This window comes from Sesamum indicum, linkage group LG1, assembly GCF_026168435.1.
Source record: "Sesamum indicum cultivar Baizhima isolate 11 linkage group LG1, ASM2616843v1, whole genome shotgun sequence".
Lineage (NCBI taxonomy): Eukaryota > Viridiplantae > Streptophyta > Magnoliopsida > Lamiales > Pedaliaceae > Sesamum > Sesamum indicum.
This window is the reverse complement of record NC_142657.1, coordinates 1,775,215-1,794,300: the sequence shown is the minus strand read 5'-3', so window position 1 is coordinate 1,794,300 and position 19,086 is coordinate 1,775,215. Positions and strand designations below refer to the sequence as shown.

The following is a 19,086-nucleotide window of genomic DNA, read 5'->3' as shown; positions in this document are numbered from 1 at the left end:
CTTACCTTCAAATCCATCCAATCAAACATAATGCGATTAAGACGTTGTACATATTTCATTATTCTCTAGTCAATCAATTATATTTAATTCAATAATACTGAGTAGATCAGATTCATTTAATTCAGAAATCTCATTTTTTCTAACTTGGTCCATGAAGATGTATGTTATTGATCTGTGAGTCCACAAAATGTTAACAATTACATGTTTAGCCCATAGATTTATAACCGCTTGCCAGTGAGGGAATTTATGGAGAATTTTGCTAAAGTTCTCTCTGAGTCCAAAAATCTTTTATTTTTATTTTTATTTTTCTCTCCATTCAAAAGGTAATTAAAAAATGCTAAATCAAGAAAAATATGGATGCTTGGGTGCATAATTACTTCACGTTCCATACGTAAACGTTACTGATTGTAATAATTACACTGTAATCAAATACTTTATTTTTATAAATTAATATGCATTAATCTGAGCAAAAATGGTTGGATCCAATAATTTTCGGATATTGAAACAAAGCCCACAGATCACTAATCAACCAATGAAGTTGGATTGCACATTTGATGACAACTATGAAACCAATTTCTGATGATTGGATCTGAAATATTTCAAATCGAAAATAGGCATCGAGGGTTTTATTGTGACTTGCACTAAATATTGCATCCATATGATGGGTACCGTGTTTCATAGGTGACAGCCGCATGACGTCTATCCAATTTTAGTAGTTGGTTGGCAAAGGTTGTCAAGCCGACTGAACTGATTTGCGGGAAGTCGTCATATGGAAGTTTGTGAGGCTTGATCGGTATGATTTGAACTTCTCGACTCCGATAGTATGGGGTTTAGTCTTCAAACTTTAGGATCCACACAATCTCATATATAGGACGACTGTATCTAATACTTGGTAAAAGATAATCATGTTCTGATGTGGTTATAATAAACTTTATTCCAGTGCAGTCAGAACATGTGTGAAGACTGGTAAGTTCCAAAATTGGATCTGTCGCCTATCATAAGATGATAGCGATCTTCTATGCATTATGATGTATGTTGTGTTCCCGAGAGTCTGTACACACAGCGGGTGATCAAATAGAAAAGTATTTTTCTATATTGATCAAGTGGAGAGGGGAGTTCGTTATAATTTATCCGTGATTTTTCTTAGTTTGACACGTTGAAAGATAATAAATTAAAAAAAATGATTAAGTAGATGTTAATAATTGGTTATTTAAAATAAAAAAAGTAGGAAAAATTACATTCACATTCCATGAGATTTGACATAATTATAAATATCCCTTTGATATTTTATAAAATTATGTAATTATTTGGAGGTATGAAATTGTCAATTTTGTTTTTACTATATTTTTTTTAAAAAATTAAAAACTTATAGAAAAGTCGAACGAGATGGATGACAAAATTTTTAAAAATTATAAAAAAATTTATCTACTTCGTCTATGAAAAAAATAAAAAAAATAAAATTATAATTTTTAATCCATAAGAGCATTTTGATCAATTCGTCATAAAAAAATAAATGAAAATCTCACGAATTGGACTAATTGTAGACGATCGTTAAAATCAAGCGATATTGGTAATTTTTCAAACAACGAGCATTTATAATTATACCAAATCTTAAGGGAGGTCGTTGTAATTTATCCTAAAAATCAATTAAATGAATTTTGCAATTCAATAATAAATTTTCATGGGTTTTTGAATAGGAAATTTTCATTTCGAAAAGTATTATTCCAAAAATTTTAGAAATTGTTTTTCACTTTGGTACAGAATATATTTTTCTTTTTCCCTATCGATTACAAATTTGATGTTCTCGAGCAAATTCCTCTCCTAATTCTTCACCGGATCTCATGCCCGCCACCCTTGTGAACTACAAGCCGCGGTTCCACAGCGGCGCCCTCCGAGTCCGCCGCTCACCCACTTACCGGAACCCTCTTGGTATTTGCAATTAGGGAATTGAGCCGAAATTCCTAATTCCTAAATTGCTTGTCCAGCCTTTGTACCGTCGTCGCCGCCACTACAAAACCGTTCGTCCTCTTTTCTCTTGTCGAGAATAAGGTTAATTACTTACTTTTTGCATTCTTGATTTCCGCTATGTGTGTACATATGGACTTGCTGGGAGCGAGCTAGGTGACATTCTTCTTCCTTTATCTTTCTTCACTATTCCGACAAGGCAATGGGTGAATTCAAGAGCAGCGTCCATGGCCCTTTCCGCCTTCTGCCACTACCACAACAACCCTCTCTCGTTCGTATCCCCTTTCTCCTCCTTCTCTCTCTCGCTCTCTTACTCCCATCGAACAAGTTCTTTAATAACGGGAATTACATTCTTTCACATAAATCGGTTTTTCAAGATGAAGAAGATTATTTTCTTTTCATGTATTAATTTCAATATTTATGCTTCTTTTCTTTTGTTCATTCTCTTATGCTGCAATTTATTTGTCTGAATGTGTTTTTGTTTCAGAAACAGGTCGCTCTGGAGTTCTCAGTCATACCCTAATTTATTTGAAGGCCCTCATAAAATCTCAGAAAATCCGAGGTTTTCCTGCTGATAATCCACTATTTTCCTGCATCCTACGATCTGAATCGCATCTTCTGGCTGAGTTCCCTGAAACTTTCTATAAGAAAATGGACGGAGATCTTGAAATCTCACTCGACAAGCTCCCAATAAAACGGCTGGAAGCTCTGGAGGAAAATGGCTTTGAACGCTTCCCCTCGTTAGTCCAACACTTCCTTTTCACCATATATACTAAAAGTAAAAATTGGTATACAGATTGATAATGCGAGGTTGGTGCATATTTTCTGGCAGTGATGTAGGTTATGATGAGAAGAGAGTCAACTTGATAAGGAGAATAGACTTTGCTTGGGCGGTGGAGAGAGAGGATCCAAGTAAGAAGCAGAAGTCTGAAGGTGCAAGTGCTAAGGAGGGTACATCAACCAGTCAGCAACAATGGCCATGGCAGAGCTTGGTGGAGAACCTGCAGTTGGCTCACCAAGAGCTCTCCGTCATAATCGACCTCATCAACACGGTAAAGAACTTAAGTTATTCGCTTTTGCATTTGACAGTTCGTTTCTCTCTGTGACTTGGTGTATGTGGGTGAAGCAATGTACACAATGATTCAAAGTATAATTGCAGTTCAGGTGAGTTCTGCTTTGAGTGTGTTTAAGTTAATAAATTCCATTAGTTATGCAAATGCTTAACTGAAGCTACTCTTGATAGGTATTTTAAAATTTCATATACCAGTATCATAATTAGAGCATGTCCATATATGTCAATTTAAAATTCAACAATTAGAGTTTGACCACATAGATCAATATTGATGGCCATTACAAATACTAGTACATGTAGGATAAATCATGATATTTGTTTAATCTTCTGGTAATATCTCTGCAATGCATCATCCTCATGGTAGTCTGTTGTTGCTAAGCCATTAATCTAGCTTCTTGTTAGGAGAATTTGAATTGCTTGCATTTGTGCATTGATTGGGGTTTAAGTTTTAGATGGATGTGTCCTTTAATCAACTTATTTCTTGGCATGTTACTAAATCAATCAGATAGGCTGTGTCAACTTGATGAACTGTATGGAACTGATGTTTACAGCATGCAAGCCTTCTGGATACCTCTGTAGTACTAAGTGTAGTTCTGACTGCTTATTTGATTTTACTGAATGATAGTTTCATTTTGCTTTCTTCTTTCCTTTTCTCTCTCCCCTTCTGCACTTGGTATGTAAAACAACACCGTTCACAGAAGGAATTGTTGTGAAAAAATGGTGATAGAGTAAAGTCGAGTCTTCATTAATTTTCTGTTCCATTAATGTTCCACATACAGGTAGAGGCAAATGATGCTGTAACAGTTGCAGGCATGACACGGCCAAAGCAGTTGCCAAACGAGCATCTATCTGACCTTGCTGTGTCTACGGCTACCAAGCTACAGTGTTTCCGGGTATTAGAGGCTTTCTAGATTTGGCCTTTGTCATGAATAAAAAGAAAATTTTAAATTTGTAGGATATATTGGCTGTAAACAATATTTAGATTTTTTAAGTGTATTCTATTGGTTTTCTGGCAGCTAGAATGTCAATTTCCTTTCGATGCCTAACTTTTTGCATTTAAATGCTATGGTACATTATGTTTAAGGTCTTATGTTGATTTCCAGAATCTTGGAAAATACTTCAAGCAATCTGCCAAATCATTAGAAGAGCAAATAGCAAGAGAAGCTAGATTTTATGGTGCCCTCATTAGGTACGTTGTGAATGCCCGAGAAAGCCAGTTTGTAGTTACATAATGCCTCTGGGGCATCTCTTTTCTCCTCCATGTTGATGTTAATCCTAGTGCGTTTCCTTATGGATGCTAGACTGCAACAAAACTGGAAAATTAAACGACATCGATTGGTGGCTGCTGCCTCTGGCAATGAAGGCTTTTATATTGACTTATTTGACAATTCCTTATATGATTCGGCTGCTATATTTCGTCCATCTTCCTTGTCTACAATTCCTATTGAGCATGATGCAGCTGGAATGCTCGCAGTGAATTTGCCTCAAAAATCATGCCACTCTCTTCAATTTGAGGTTCTTGGTTTGAGCTCTGCTTCTAATTTGGGGAAATCGGGCGTGACCAAGACACCGGCTGGGGGCAATGATTCTTCGAAAGAACCTGGGAAGGAATATGCAAGCAATGACGAACGGGTGAGGGAAATACATTTAACCCTCCGTGAAGTTCATCGAGCCATACATGATGAGCAGGTATAATATGCTCAAATATGCCACGATCTTTTTCCATATTACTTATCCTCATTACGTCGACCACAAGCTATGCAAAAAAGGAGGATATTTGCTGCCAGTTTGTATGTAACTTCTTATCAAACTTTTGTTTTTCCAGGTGTTTGATTTGGTAAATCGTGAAGCATGCAATCCATCATTAGGTGTGAACCTGACCGGCATAAAAGAGAACTATCTGCGCCTAAGCATAGGTCAAGGAGCATCTGTTTCCATTTCACTTGTACCATCTAGTCAAGATGATGAAACAAATGGTGCATCACATAGAAACACCACAGAAACTTCATGTGTACCTTCGGCGTCAGTTGATGGACCGAAGTTTGGAGGGGTCGATAAACCAAAGAGATTTGGGATCCCAAGTCCGCTTGGTTTTGAAATTTATTTGCGACAAGTATTTCATGAACATGTGTTTGTGAAAGCGAAAAACAAGGCCATGTCTTCGTCTAGAAGTCAAATTTCTGGCCAACCACTTAAGGAGAATTCGAACATTCTTGGTCATTTCTGCATGTCTCTTGCTCACAGAATCTTCTCAAACAAAGTCCTGTCTGTGCTGGAAAATCTGGTATAGACTGGATATCTTTCCTGACACTTTGACTTAATAACATTTCATTTTAGAGAAATTTTTTAGCCAAAAATTTACTTGAAATGATTATCGTAATATTAATAACTGTAAGAATTTATAAATTGGTGCTTGTGCTTATGCATAGATGGACTTAGATGTATTTTTTGAACTTGCAGGTCTACAGGACACCATATGTCCACTTGGTTTCTCATCCGACCTGGCATTCTCGGACATCTTCATGGACACTCTCAGTCAAGATTCCTCAATCCATACTTCATGCTGGTAGCCAAATTCCAATACCTACTGCCGCCGCTGTGAAGAACATAAGATCTCAGTTTTGGACCCGGGTACTAGTGATCGATGATTCCATTAGAGTAGAAGGCGAAGGTGCTCCAAATGTTGTTGGCCTATTCAGAGGGAGGCCTGACACTGTCAGTTCTATTAATGGATATGACTGTGACTTGGTTGATCTTCCTATAATACTCCTCCAGCAGGTATGTGAATCATATATACAATATGTATTTGACAATTTAAATTGAGATTATTGTTGCGTGTTTGAGGCCCATGTAATTTCCCCAGCTGGAAAACGTGGTTGTGCTTTGTGTACGCATTCTAAGGTAAACCAGAAGAATTGCTAATTGTTTGTTCTTTCTGAATATCCACAGTAGCATACAGAAAAACATTTATTTGCTAGAGGCATTCCCTTAAAGTTAATATCGCTCGTTTTTCCCTCCCTTTGAAACTGCACTTCATAACTGATGACTGATGTTCACGCCCCTTATGGTTGAAATTCATGAAGGGAACTTTTGGAAAATGTCCAAAAAAATTAAGAACTTTTGGAAGATGTCAGGCGTTGTTAAGGCATAATATACTCCTAGCTTGTATAAGGCATATCAGACTCATAGCTTACACTTTTTTAACGTTTGGAGAGTATGGTTAATGTTCCATGGACGCACTTAAAACTAATTTTTGCAGAAATTCTTCTGCAGGTCGCTAGTCAGATTATCCAGTGGCTGCATGAGGAAGCCCTTACTGTTGGTATCAAGGCAAACAGAGATTTCTTATCCCTTGCTTTCGAACTGGATCAGGGTGAAATAGTTCGACTGGTGGCCCATGTGGACCCCGAAGATACTAAGGGATGCATCTCTTGGTGGTTAACGGTGGATGATGGACTCGTGGAGGAACACAAGCTTCATCCAGACATGTCTGATGTTGAATCAGAAAGCAGGAAATTCTTAGGATATTTGTCTCTGGAAGTGTTGTACTCCACATTGTTGGACTTTTTGAACTTGTGCAGCTGTTGAGGGATCGATCACGGATGCTCCTTTATAGCCACGTGTACTTGAATTTCAGTGACATCTCTTCTTCACATGAAGGTATACGGATTCTCAATGATTCATATCAAACTAGCAGGTATAAGTTTTTTCCAAGTTCATATGCTTGCAATTCCAATTATTATGTTTTGGAAATAAGTGTGAAACTAATGTGTCGTGCTGCCTGAATTAGCGATTTTAATATTTACCGGACATCATTGATTTACTTAACTTCGGAATCATGATTTAAATTAATACTACATTTGTCTGACCGCTCAACCAATATAATTAAGAAAATAGTGATATTGCAAGTAAATTAGAAAAGACTAGAAAGAAAAAAGAGACATACCTACATGGCTGAGTTCATTTTGTCATTATAAACACAAGAACTCCAAAAAATATGAGCAATTATGGTTCAGCACCGTCACATAATTAAGTAAATATGAGCAATTATGGTTCAGCACCGTCTCATAATTAAGTAATGTCGTAAAATTGTAATTTTACGTTGGGAAAATTCCATGGATCAAACAGTGCATTGAACAGCCAGTGAACAACGGAAAATTTCTTGTAATTAATCTATTCTTGCGATTGACACCTAAACCTTAGGTTTTATGCGACGCAAGTCCTAATAATAACTATTCTCCAAATAGTTATAATAACTACTAACATGAGGTTATTAAAAATCCGATATGCAGTCATCCGAAATCATATGCCAAAACAAATTCTGCGAGTATGAACAAACCCCGGCAAATAATTTTACCGAACGATGGAAAAACCAAAATTCACAGGATTATGCCATAACAACAGGGAGCATATGTCAGGACCTGAACCGAAATATTGGCATGGTTAATGATCCAATGATATGCTGCTCTGGGACAATGTCTCTATTCAGCACTCGTAATTCACTTGTACCTTATCAAGGCAAGATTTTTCGTGCAAACTTGTGCCTCTCAACAAATAAACAGGGTCAAGCAGCAGGCAGGTCTTGTTTCTGGGAACTTTCTTCAGTTCTTTTTGGGTTTGTAATATATTTCCAGCAGCGCTTGTGCACCCCGCTTATTTTCTTGGGGGCATCTGCAACTGGCACACCTGAAATAACTCAATTGCATCAGCGTTTATCAGCTAGTTTCTCTGGATTGCATACAGTAATACGAAAAAGAGAATATCCTAAATGTGCAACGCAGCCCAGAAAAATTGGTTTCCAAATATTCTGAAGCTTTAATAGAATCAGATGAGCTCTCTGCACATGATTTAAAATTTGACACCGACATTTCTTCTTTCTATGTAAAAAGAAAACATTGATTGCTTTCGTTTGATTACAAAGAGGATGAAAATGCATTCAATTCCCATTTATCATAAGTCGATTAAATGTAAATTGAATAAAAGTATCCTGCATAAAAATATTACTGTTATCTAAAGATTCAAAACTGAAAAGCCAAAGAAATGCTTTCCAAGATTTATATTTCTTTTGGGAAAGAGAGAAATTACCATCTTTATGAGCAATTCCCCAAGCCTTGCCATGCCTTCCGTCCTGCAAATACCACATAAAAATCTATTAGAATACATAATGTAACAAAATTACAAATCCAAGACTATAAAAAGATTATATAAAGCAGTACACAGACTCCAAACTGAAATGTGTTGTAACCAAAAACAGTCAAATTAACTATTAAACACTAATAGTACAAAAGATGGAATAACCAGAAAAGCCCAGGTATTTACAGTAACATTAATAGATAATTAAAAAAAAACTAGATGCATGATGACCATTATACATACGAAAACAATACAACATGATTACAATACAAGAAAATGAAAAAAGATAAGACTTTACTTTGTAGAGATTGATTTTAGTTATCTCATAAGAGACACCAGTCCAGTGCGTTTTGGCCATGTGATAGCCAATACCCCAGTTGGGCAGAAACTGGGCCACCTCAAACAAGTTCTTCTTCTTCCTCTTTGGCTTCTTGGCTTCACCACCAGCTGCCACAGCATTTTCAGCAGAACTGTTGATGGGTGTTGTGGTGCTAATGTTGCGTAGAAAGCTGAATGAACTTCTGAAGAGAGCTGAGGTTTCTTCAATTGCGAATGGTGCTCTTTTTGCAAATAGAGCTGTAGCCATTGCCAGATCTGAGAGTTGATGCCTGTTTGATTAATTCTTTCAGCATTTATAGCTCAAAAAATCCAATTGAGTTCTTGATGCTCAAGAAATGTCAGTGATTGCATAACGCCTATTTGTAAAGCTCCGTCTTTGAAATAAATAACATGATTGAAAGAGCTGTAAAATTAACACATGGAAAGCTGCAGCACAGAATCAGAGGATTTACTTAGGCTATTCTGTTAACAACTTCAGTCTTTGAAGTCTGCTCTAACCATCGATATTTATTTATTTTTTTGAAAGCTCAACCATCGATGTAGAAAGCAGTCTTTAGAGTAGAAGTTAGGGGTGTAATGCCGAACTTGATCATTTTTGGTTGGCTCAAGCTCGATTTATTTTTTATAGCTCGAGCTCAGCAAATTGTTCAGTTCAAGCCCACCGTTCACCCCAACTGTTTCTCCTTCACATATCAAATCAGTTCATATCCATTTTCATTTCTTGAAGCACCAAACCAATACAGAAAATTCAAATTGGTGTATAAAAATAATATTTTAGCATTCAAGAATTACATATATCTCCAATAATATAGATATAACAATGATAAATATAAACTTTCAATATATGTTTAACACCCCCAAAAAAAGTGCTGAAATAGATTTTGTTTTTATTCTTGCGAAAACGATTTTCCAGAATAGCTCGAAATGCTATTGGAGATATTTGGAGAATTCAATAATATGAATTAGTGCTGATTGTAAAACAAAATATTAACAAGTATAAAAAGACTAGAACAACACCACAAAAATTAAAGAACCATATTCTCCTCATAGGCGCCGCCCATACACAAGCCGACGGTGAGACCAAGACAGTGAGATGTAATGTCAAACCTGTTCGAGCTTCTTGCTTGGCCCACAGAACAGCAATCGCCTTCCTCGTTGCCGCTGGTAGATGGATTGGGGCTTGCAATCGTTGGTTTTGGGGCTGGGGTTTAATCCTTTTAAGATTTAGATTTGGAAATTGGGGAGAAAGCAAAAAAAGAGTGGAAAGAAACGAGAAAGAAATTGGGCTGGTGATAGTGAGTGAAATTTGAGAACTGAGAAGAGTGAGAAAGAAATTAGGGTTTAAGAATTTAGAGTTGTGAGAAAGAAAGAGAAAGAGGGAATGTATATTTCTTTTTTGGGTAAATATCATTTTTGGTGGTTTAAGTATGTTATTTATTTATATTTGGTCCTTCATGTTTTGTTCTTATCAAATTTAGTCCTTCAAATTTTAAATTTCATCAATTTGATTCTTCCTTTAAAGATCCGTTAAAATTTTAACAAAAGATGATAAATGAGCTATCAAGTAATGGAACCCACACATTCACCTTAACAAGTTAGTAGCTGACCACTAAACTAAACTTAGTTCTAATTATTGAGCTCAATAATTCTGATATAAATTACAAAATGTTAAAAGCATCTCAAAATTATATTGAAAAAATTCAAAATCAACCAAAATTAATGATTCTAATAACTATATCAAATTTCAATAAATTTCTATATACCTAACCAACTAATATAATACAAACACTAAATAATGTCATAAATGGTAATATATAAAAATACAAAAAAAAAAGACATAAAATTCATAAATAAATACATAAAACTATGTCATCAAATACATAAAAACAATCTCGAAAATATTCTAAACATCTTAAAATATAATTAAAAATTGGTTCCATCACAACAAGAACATTTATTACCTGTTTTTTTTTCTTCTCCTTAATTTAGCTCTTAAATTGCGTGGCTTCTAGGGTTTGTGAAAAGAAAAATTCATTTGGATTGTTGCCAGAGATTGGAACTATTTCATCCTTTATGGGAGAAATTCACAACGATAAGTAATATTTGAGTTATTTAAAAAGCCAAGAAAGAGATTTGGTGGAGCGGTGAGGCCTCCCACGTGTTAAATTGAAGGCATGTACCTCATTTATGATTTTATTTTTTAACAAATTCATTAAAATTAAAGATTTTTTAGTGGAAGGATCAAAGTTGATGAAACCATTAAATTTAAGGGACTAAATTTGATCAGGAAACATGAGGGACCAAATGTGGATCAGTGGCTCACTTGAGAGACCAAAAGCAATATTTACCCTTTATATAAAATTATTGGTGACATTTGAAACTGTTGGCTTCTGCAATTTTTTATACACAAACTATTAATTAGTTTAGTGCTAATATAATCAGTAAAGATATAGAAAATATATACATCAAATTATCAAAATACTTGCATACAATACAAAAAAAGGCAGAATTTGATACGGGTAAGAAAATTGTTTCAAAATCCGTTCTATATTGAAATGGATTTTGGAACACATAAGGAACAGAATTTAATAGATGACATCATGATCTTCATTTCTTTTGAATTTAAATTTTGGATCGGACAAACTGTTCCTACATTTTTAAGCGGTGAGCACATATGAACACCTCACTATTTTACTTATATATATGTACACACATTCACAAACACACATATATATATATATATGTATATACATATATACATAGAGAGAGAGAGAGAGAGAGAGATCAAACACACACGAGATCACAAGATCAGTGCCTCTTTCTTTTTGTCTTGTGAATAATCAATAATAATAATAATGGGGATGAGGAAATGCTCAGAGTGTGGAAGAAATGGTCACAATTCAAGCACTTGCAGAGTTAGGGTTTTGGGAATTAGTCATCAGAGTATGAAGCTGTTTGGTGTGGAGTTAGTAATGGTAATAATAATACTCATCATCATCTTGGTTTTAGTTTAGTCCTACCACTAGTAATGCTTATATTTCGAGGAAAAAGGGTACGTGTGATAGCCATTTCTGCAGCAGCTTGGGAAAGGCGACTGGAGAGGGATTTCCCAGAATTTTGTCACTACCACAACTTCTACTCAACTTGCTACCCATCCACAAAACTATTTTCTTCCTCAAAATAAGCATAGGCCTACCACTCTCTCCACTGCGGAGTACCTACTGCACTCGCACAACAATAATACCTGATTGCAGATTATTTAACAATCCTGCAACTCAGAATGCGCCAAGCTTGGAGCTCAGCCTAGCGTCTCCGCTCCACCCACCAGTGTCGGAGGGAGATTCATTGCTAAGAAAGCGTGCATCGCAATGAGGTCTTGTTCACCTACTCATAAAGGCGGATAGCACCTTTTCTGGCATTCCCACTTCTTGCCTACCAAAACATATCCTATAGCCATATATAACACAGAGAGGGAGCATGGGAGAGATTCTCCTAATGCTCCACTTACTATGTGAGTTTGTACCAGACTGAGAGCTGTTGTTCCAAGAAGCAGCATGCACCTTCCACTGCAAAAATAAAAAATAAATGAAAATCCCAAAAAGCACAGAACATGACATATCTCTCCATGTGCTCATCATAGTGTTCACACACAAACAAATAATTCTAGATGACAGAATATGAAGTGGTGACCATTAAAGTAAGCCATTCCTTTCTTGTATGCCAAATACTAAAACTTTTGAAATGGGAGATTAAGAAGATAGTCGATTAAGTTAACTAGACAAAGTTGAAGCATTTACCTCAACAAGACGAAGATTGGAAGCATGACTGCATGATTAGCAGCACAAATGCAAATTCCCCTATTTGTGCCCAAGACATTCGACCTACATGGTGCAGAAACCAGATCTCGATTGTAATAAACACATCTATCAGCAAATCATAAAGTGCGATATAAACACGTTAGCTCTTACAACAGCTAAAATTTTGTTGCTGTAGCCAAATCCCTTGACAACCACAGAAATAACAGCAGTTTTAACAATGACCAGCAGTATAACTGATGCCAGCAAGATGTCAACATGATTCCACAGAAAATGAACATGGATCAGCAACCCAATGCTAGTCAGGAAAAGAGCAGCAAATAGGTTCCGAATAGGTTCACCCTGCAACAACAAAAAAACAAGACCCATGTGAAGCCATGAAACACAAATTACCACAAGACATTTTGCTGTTCAGAGATTGCAAATATACCTGGAAAAACCTGATTCCATATGTGCAAATACACAACATGAATCTAGTTAGTTTGCCTCTACAATGAAAGAAAAGCTAAAAGTCATCTTACTTGTTCAAGCGTATGTTGAGCAAGATCAGTTGTTGATATCATCACTTCAGCAGCAAATGAACCCAATTCCAGACCAACACCAAGCTTTTCACTACACTGAAACCATATAAATTGTTAGATATTGGTTCATGCCAATATAAAGAGCCCATTCATATGAGTTGAGGTACTGGACATATGGAATTATTTAATGCAGAAGAGAAAACGTTCTTCTGTACAATGTAGACAGCATGAACATAACGCAAGCACACAAAAACACATACGCGCATATATGTGTCTGTGCATTGAAACTGAAATAATTCAACAAGATTTGAACCATGGAAATGGGACCAACCCAGGTTACGAGTAGACAAAATGCAACTGAGGCCAATTGATAAAGTTCATTGGTCTGCTAAAGAAGACAAATATAGCCCGGTAAGTTATAACCAATTAAAGCATCCTGTTCAAACTAGTTCATAGATAGACATTATCTCATTAAAATTTGTGTCTGTTGACTCTAGAAAACAAAGCAAAAGGAAACACAAAAAACCTGAGAAAACAAAACCTTACCTGAGATGACAAACTTATCATAAGTTTCAGGAACCAAGGCACACAGGTCTGTGACATTACATTATTGATAAAACTGCCAAGAAAGCCAGCAATACCACCAACCTTGCTGATAGATTAATCAGTGTGATGCTTAACAAGTTGATATAATGCTTAAGAAGTAGATCAATTAGTCTGTCAACTTGGTCCAAGCAGCTAGAAAAGTTAAAAAAAAAAAAAAAAGTTAAACACAAAATGCTTATTCCTTCAAGGAACCACTACATGATTTGCATTCATCCTCACGTGTTTCTGGTGAGGGTCCTATTCTTTGTAGCAAGTCAGACATGAGTAAATGGATAAGGAAAATTTTGAGACATGCTAAAAGCTCTCAGAAAACTGAAAAAGAACAAACCCTTTCACTATGAACTCAAGCATGCAAGACAAGCAAAGAAACAAAATACCATAGATTTTCTTTTTTATTAACCCAAAAACAAAACTAAACAAAATAAAAATTGATAAACAAAGATTCTCCGTCTTATCCAAATTATAAAGGTTAACTGAATTCTTTTGCAACTCCTCTTAAAATACATTCTTCTCATTTCAAATGCCATGCCAAGTAATTTTAAAGAAAGCAAAAAAAAGCTTTCCCTTGTTCAAGGAAATCCAGTCTGTAAGAAATGAAAAGTAACAAATAAAGCCAATTCTTGCATTGTACTTTTCAGTGCCTGTTCCAGACAGATAAACCAGCAAGCCAATATTGTAGAAATTGAACCTACGATTTAGTCATGGACATAATTCCCGGTTCCACCCAGCACCGGAAGCAGGGCAAACAGTAAGCCCATGGCACAGTCCTGAAAATGGGATATCCAACATTTTTTAAAATCGCTTATGCATTTTGGACGATATATGCTGATCATTTGTAAAGAAGCATGAAACATATAGAGCTCAAGAGTCTACAAACTATGAACCCAAAGGCCTGTCTTTTCCATTGAAGCCTTTAACAATGCCAAATAAAGAAAACGGAAATTCTTTTATTTCTTGAAAAGGGTGGTGTGTCTTATTTTACATTGAAATTTTAGATCAAAGTTTTTTGATAACAGAACAGTTCCAAGACAGTTAAAACTGAAGATGGAAAGCATACTTGCCTTGATTGGAAGGGAAGGAGCTGCTGCAGTCAGTCAATGTTTTCCTCACGTTTTTCTGGAGCAGCACGAAGTGAAAAAAACCAAGTCCTTTAGACAGCAGGGGTCTGTTATTTTCAAATATAAAAAACCACAAATCATAACAAGAGGCTTTTGTAGATTGCAGCTGAGAAACTTCCAATGTATTTCAAACTATGCCGACAAACTTCCTGAATGCATGAACATGCTCAATCCTCCTCTTTTGAGCCTCATCTTTACCTTCCAATGCAGTTAAGGTCCTATAAAGATCCCTGTGAAACTTCAAGAACTCGGTTTTATAGCTCCACTTATCCAAAAACATATTATTCTCCATCATAAAGCCAATGACCTCCATAACCCTCTCAAAGTAGCCTGCCCTGATAAAATTTAAAAGCAATAGCTCATACAAATCTCTGTTGTATACTGTATTCTGATTCTCCATGCTCCTTTTGATGTCCCCCCATAAGATTGTGATTTCACGATACATTCCTGAAGAACAATATCCACAAATCAGATGGAAAAAAGTTACAGCATTAGGCTGGATCTTCATCTTTTGCATTTTGCGGTATGTCTGTGTTGCATCTTGAATCATTTTGGCCTTTGTGAAGAAGTAGATAGAGGAATTGTACTCATGAACGAGAAAGGAAACTGCTTTGTCCTCTTCTCTCACATTTTGGATGATAGAGTTGGCCAAATCTGATTTGGCCATCGAATCCGAGGTCCGTTCATCTTCAGATTTAGAAACAAGAGAGGAGAAAGCCATTTCATCAGGAAAACTTATGGCAAGGTCGACTCTCCTGATTTGTCTTACTAGCCCTTCCGCTTCCCTTAACATCTTTTTATGGTAATAAGCAGCCAAAAGGGATGTATATGAACTTTCCCTGACACAATATTTTTCTGATTCCAAGTCGTCTAAAATGTCATGAGCAGTCTCAAGCCATCCCAAATATATGCAAGCGTCGATTACATCTGAACAGGACCTGCTATTTCCTTCTGAACTTAACATATTATGGATGCCAATAAGAAGTCTTGAGAGCCCATTAATTCTCCCAGATCTCTTGTATGATATTATGAGCTTGGCCAAACATTTGTTGCTAAGGACAAACTTCCCACTCTTATATAGGATAAGCTCCTGCTTGTTGTGCCCTTTATAGACAAAATCCCTCTGCAATTGCTGGGGTAGAAACTGTAGTCTCAACCCCATCCTAATATTGTCAGATCCAATTGAAACGCTGCAGGATTTCAGTTCTTCTTTCTGACCCCTTTGAAAAGTACTTGACTCAGAACATCTACACAAGTCCATTAACAGTGCAGATGCACCATCAATATCATTAAACTTAAAATGCAAACTTAGCAGAGAGTCATAAAACTGCTGATAATGCGGAATCAGAGTAACTGGAACCATATCCACATAATCTTTGAATTTCTTTAGCTCATCTCTCATGCCATTCATTTCATGTATGCGAGCAATAATAACAGCAGTGTGGCCATCTGCTATGGCTCCTAATTGTGGCATCAATTCTATAATCTGCTGACCCTTTAAAGGACTTACAAACCTCACACAGGCATCAAGAACAAGGTTAAAAATTGTCACATCAGGCTTCGTCAACTCTGCTTGAGCTGATTTGTTCACAATTAACTTCTGGAAACAATAACAAATGTGATCCAAAATATTTGATGCTAAATAAGTTCCATTTTCTGTCTTGACTAAATGTAGGAAAATCATTCGTAATACATCCAATGGTGGTAAACTCCTCTTCTCTACCATCAGTCTAAGAATGCTTGATGCTGCAACAGGAATTTGAGCCCTGGCCAAAGAGAGGGCCAGCTTTGTCATCATTTCAGGTCGAAGTAGAACTGATTTCTCTTTTGAAATTGAAAGAACTAAATCACAAGCCCTACGAAGGCATTTGGGATCGGCCGAATACGACGACTCAGTTACCAGATTAGCCACAAGAAACTGATCAGGGAAACCATAAAGGCGCTTGAAATCCTTGTAAGTTTCCCACGCCTCATCAACTTGGTGTTCCTTCAAAGCACTTTCAAGCTTTCCCAGCAATATCGAGCGAGAGGCTCCTTTCCAGTATAAGTTTTCTCGCTTTCCACCGATAGCAGAAAATCCTTGCAAAAAGCAAGTACGATAGGGCTTATTGTATCTATTCAGTTGCTGAGAACTCTTCGTATGACCAAATATCAATCCTAAGAAACCTCTTTGGCTCTCTCTTACTAGTGACCCCACCATAGATATTGGAAGGAACTATCACGCACCACACTTAGATTACCACAATGTCCAGAAATCACCTCATTCATATAGAAAGAAATTCACAATAGAATCATCATTATGCTATTAGAAAGTGTTGAACCTCATGGACATTGTCATATACAGCTTGCACGATGCCGAACTGGTCGAAAACAAGAACACCTGCTCGAAGCTTCCCCATAGAACTAATTCCTCTGTTTGAAGAATTGAAAAAGGAAATCTAAAATAGTTAATAAAAAATGGCTTATTTATTAAAATAAATAAAAATAGTACTACCTTTTAACAATAACAAAAATATACTTGTATATATTATAAATTTTCTTTTATAATTTTCATGTTTGAGTCGTGTTGGAATTGTGGACCCCATCCACGATTTTGAGTCGTGGATGGATATATTAGTAATATCAAATTATTAATGACAAATAATATTTGTAATAGTTGATTATATTTTTTAATTAATATACTTTTAAACTTATTATTAATTATAATTAGTAACCTATTTAAATTTATAATTGTTAATTAATAATTAAAACATTAATATTTTTTAAAAAAAACTAAATTTCATTTGAGTCGTGGATCATGGATGAGGTCCACAACTCAAACAGGAAAAATTAAAAAAAAAATCCAAATATATACAAGTCATGGATCATATCCACGACCTGTTATATTTTTGTTATTGTTAAAAATATAGCACTAGTTTTGTTTTTTTTATTTTTTATTTATTTTAATAAATATGCCTCATAAAAACTATTCAACATGTCATTCTTTTGCATACTTCATAAAAACAAGCTCATAAGTCTCTTTTGACACGTACAAATATTAGAACCACTAAAACCATAATCATTATTTAAAAATCAAAATTGTTAGTTTCATGAAAATGAGAAATGCATAGAGATTGCAAGAACAGTACAAGGAGGAGGATAACAAATTAATTGGAGCTGAGAATCGCTGCCCAATTAATTGGAGCTGAGAATCGCTTGGCAGTTACTTTGAAATCTAGCAAATAGGTAGACAAATTATGTAGTTGAATTTGATTCCTCATAGTATCTTATGTTCGCCATTTCAATTGTTTGGATCACATGTGTGGCCTTGTATTTTCTAATGCTTAATTCCATTATGTTGGACACGGCATATCAATAATTTTTCATCAGAAAAGGTAACAAAATAGCATGGAAATTATCTGCTACATGAATAGCATTAAAAGCAAATTGTTCAGTTCGAGCCCACCATACACCCCAACAGTCTCCGGACTCTCCCCTTCACATACCAAATTGGTTCATATTCACTTTCATTTCTTGAAGCACGAAACCAACACAGAAAGTTCAAATTGGCGTATAAAAATAATATTTTAGCATTCAAGAATTACATATATCTCCAATAACAAATATTTAACAATGATCAACTTTAATTATATGTTCAAAATCCAAAAAAAAAAAAGTGCTGGTTGCAGGTTTTATTTTTATTCTTGCGAACACGAAAAAGGGATTTTCCAGAATAGCTCGAAATGCAATTGGAGATTTTTGGAAAATTCAATAATATGAACTAGTGCTGATTGTAGAACAAAAATATTAACAAGTATGAAAAGACTAGAACAACAATACAAAATTTAAAAAACCATTTTCTCCACATAGGCGCCGCCCCTACACAAGCCGACGCTGAGACCAAGACTGTGAGATGTAATGGCAAACCTGTTGGAGCTTCTTGCTTGGCCGACACAACAGCAATCGCCTTCCTGGTTGCCGCTGGCAGATGGATTGGGCTTGCAATCGTTGGTTTGGGTCTAGGGTTTTAGTCTTTTAGGATTTAGATATCGATATTGGGGAGAACGAAAATAAAAAAGTGGGAAGAAACGAGAAATAAATTGGGCTGCTGATGAGAAGAGATTAAATTTTTAAAAGTTACTGATCTTATTATATATATAAAAAGAAAAGAGATTAATTTTTTAATCTAAAGTACAAAATAGTGATTGATCATATTATATATATAATAAAATAATAATAAGAGTAAATAAAATTATTCAACCATCATCATCATCATTGTTGTTGTTGTATTTATTATTATGATCTTTAGATTAATTCATAAAAATTATCAAATTTTGACATAAATGTATGAGTAATAAAATAAATTGCATACTATGAGTAAAACTGAGAGTTTATATAACTTTTGTTGCGTCAGTATTTTTTGTCGAAAACTAATAAAAGATGGTGAAGTGTGTAGTAAATTTTCAAGAGGAGTATAACTATAATTTTGAAACTTTGTTCTTGTAATTTCACAATTTTATAGAGGATATAAGTGCAAA

General features: G+C 35.5%; 3 protein-coding genes across 19 annotated transcripts; 1 reads left to right on the top strand and 2 right to left on the bottom strand.

Annotated features, from left to right (window-relative positions):
- Positions 1-1,772: 1,772 nt before the first annotated feature.
- On the top strand, positions 1,773-6,751 carry LOC105173880 (RNA polymerase II transcription mediator). 4 transcript variants are annotated; one of them, XM_020693475.2, is made up of 10 exons: positions 1,773-2,049; positions 2,165-2,236; positions 2,453-2,705; positions 2,798-3,017; positions 3,817-3,930; positions 4,141-4,226; positions 4,339-4,726; positions 4,863-5,321; positions 5,498-5,815; positions 6,311-6,751. In XM_020693475.2, exons 3-10 carry the CDS (start codon positions 2,617-2,619, stop codon positions 6,623-6,625), a joined length of 1,989 nt encoding a protein of 662 aa, XP_020549134.1. In that variant the 5' UTR covers positions 1,773-2,049; positions 2,165-2,236; positions 2,453-2,616; the 3' UTR covers positions 6,626-6,751. The 4 variants fall into 4 exon arrangements, with proteins under 4 accessions (XP_020549134.1, XP_020549135.1, XP_011094122.1 ...); XM_020693476.2 differs by lacking the exon at positions 2,165-2,236; XM_011095820.3 differs by having other exon boundaries at positions 1,773-2,236.
- A 556-nt stretch (positions 6,752-7,307) lies between these two features.
- LOC105173744 (uncharacterized) lies at positions 7,308-9,908 on the bottom strand. 2 transcript variants are annotated; one of them, XM_011095708.3, is made up of 4 exons: positions 9,617-9,908; positions 8,469-8,764; positions 8,123-8,165; positions 7,308-7,723 (listed from the first exon to the last, which is right to left on the bottom strand). In XM_011095708.3, the coding sequence occupies exons 2-4, from the start codon at positions 8,754-8,756 to the stop codon at positions 7,602-7,604; spliced, it is 453 nt and encodes a 150-aa protein (XP_011094010.1). In that variant the 5' UTR covers positions 8,757-8,764; positions 9,617-9,908; the 3' UTR covers positions 7,308-7,601. The 2 variants fall into 2 exon arrangements, with proteins under 2 accessions (XP_011094010.1, XP_011093950.1); XM_011095648.3 differs by having other exon boundaries at positions 8,469-8,778; positions 9,617-9,904.
- Positions 9,909-11,309: 1,401 nt separating this feature from the next.
- LOC105173393 (Pentatricopeptide repeat (PPR) superfamily protein) lies at positions 11,310-18,659 on the bottom strand. 13 transcript variants are annotated; one of them, XM_088886139.1, is made up of 8 exons: positions 18,476-18,659; positions 14,513-16,981; positions 13,392-14,218; positions 13,106-13,233; positions 12,846-12,941; positions 12,478-12,666; positions 12,307-12,390; positions 11,310-12,075 (listed from the first exon to the last, which is right to left on the bottom strand). In XM_088886139.1, exon 2 carries the CDS (start codon positions 16,767-16,769, stop codon positions 14,697-14,699), a length of 2,073 nt encoding a protein of 690 aa, XP_088742265.1. In that variant the 5' UTR covers positions 16,770-16,981; positions 18,476-18,659; the 3' UTR covers positions 11,310-12,075; positions 12,307-12,390; positions 12,478-12,666; positions 12,846-12,941; positions 13,106-13,233; positions 13,392-14,218; positions 14,513-14,696. The 13 variants fall into 13 exon arrangements, with proteins under 13 accessions (XP_088742265.1, XP_088742258.1, XP_088742264.1 ...); XM_088886132.1 differs by having other exon boundaries at positions 13,177-13,233; XM_088886138.1 differs by having other exon boundaries at positions 13,106-13,230.
- Positions 18,660-19,086: the final 427 nt, after the last annotated feature.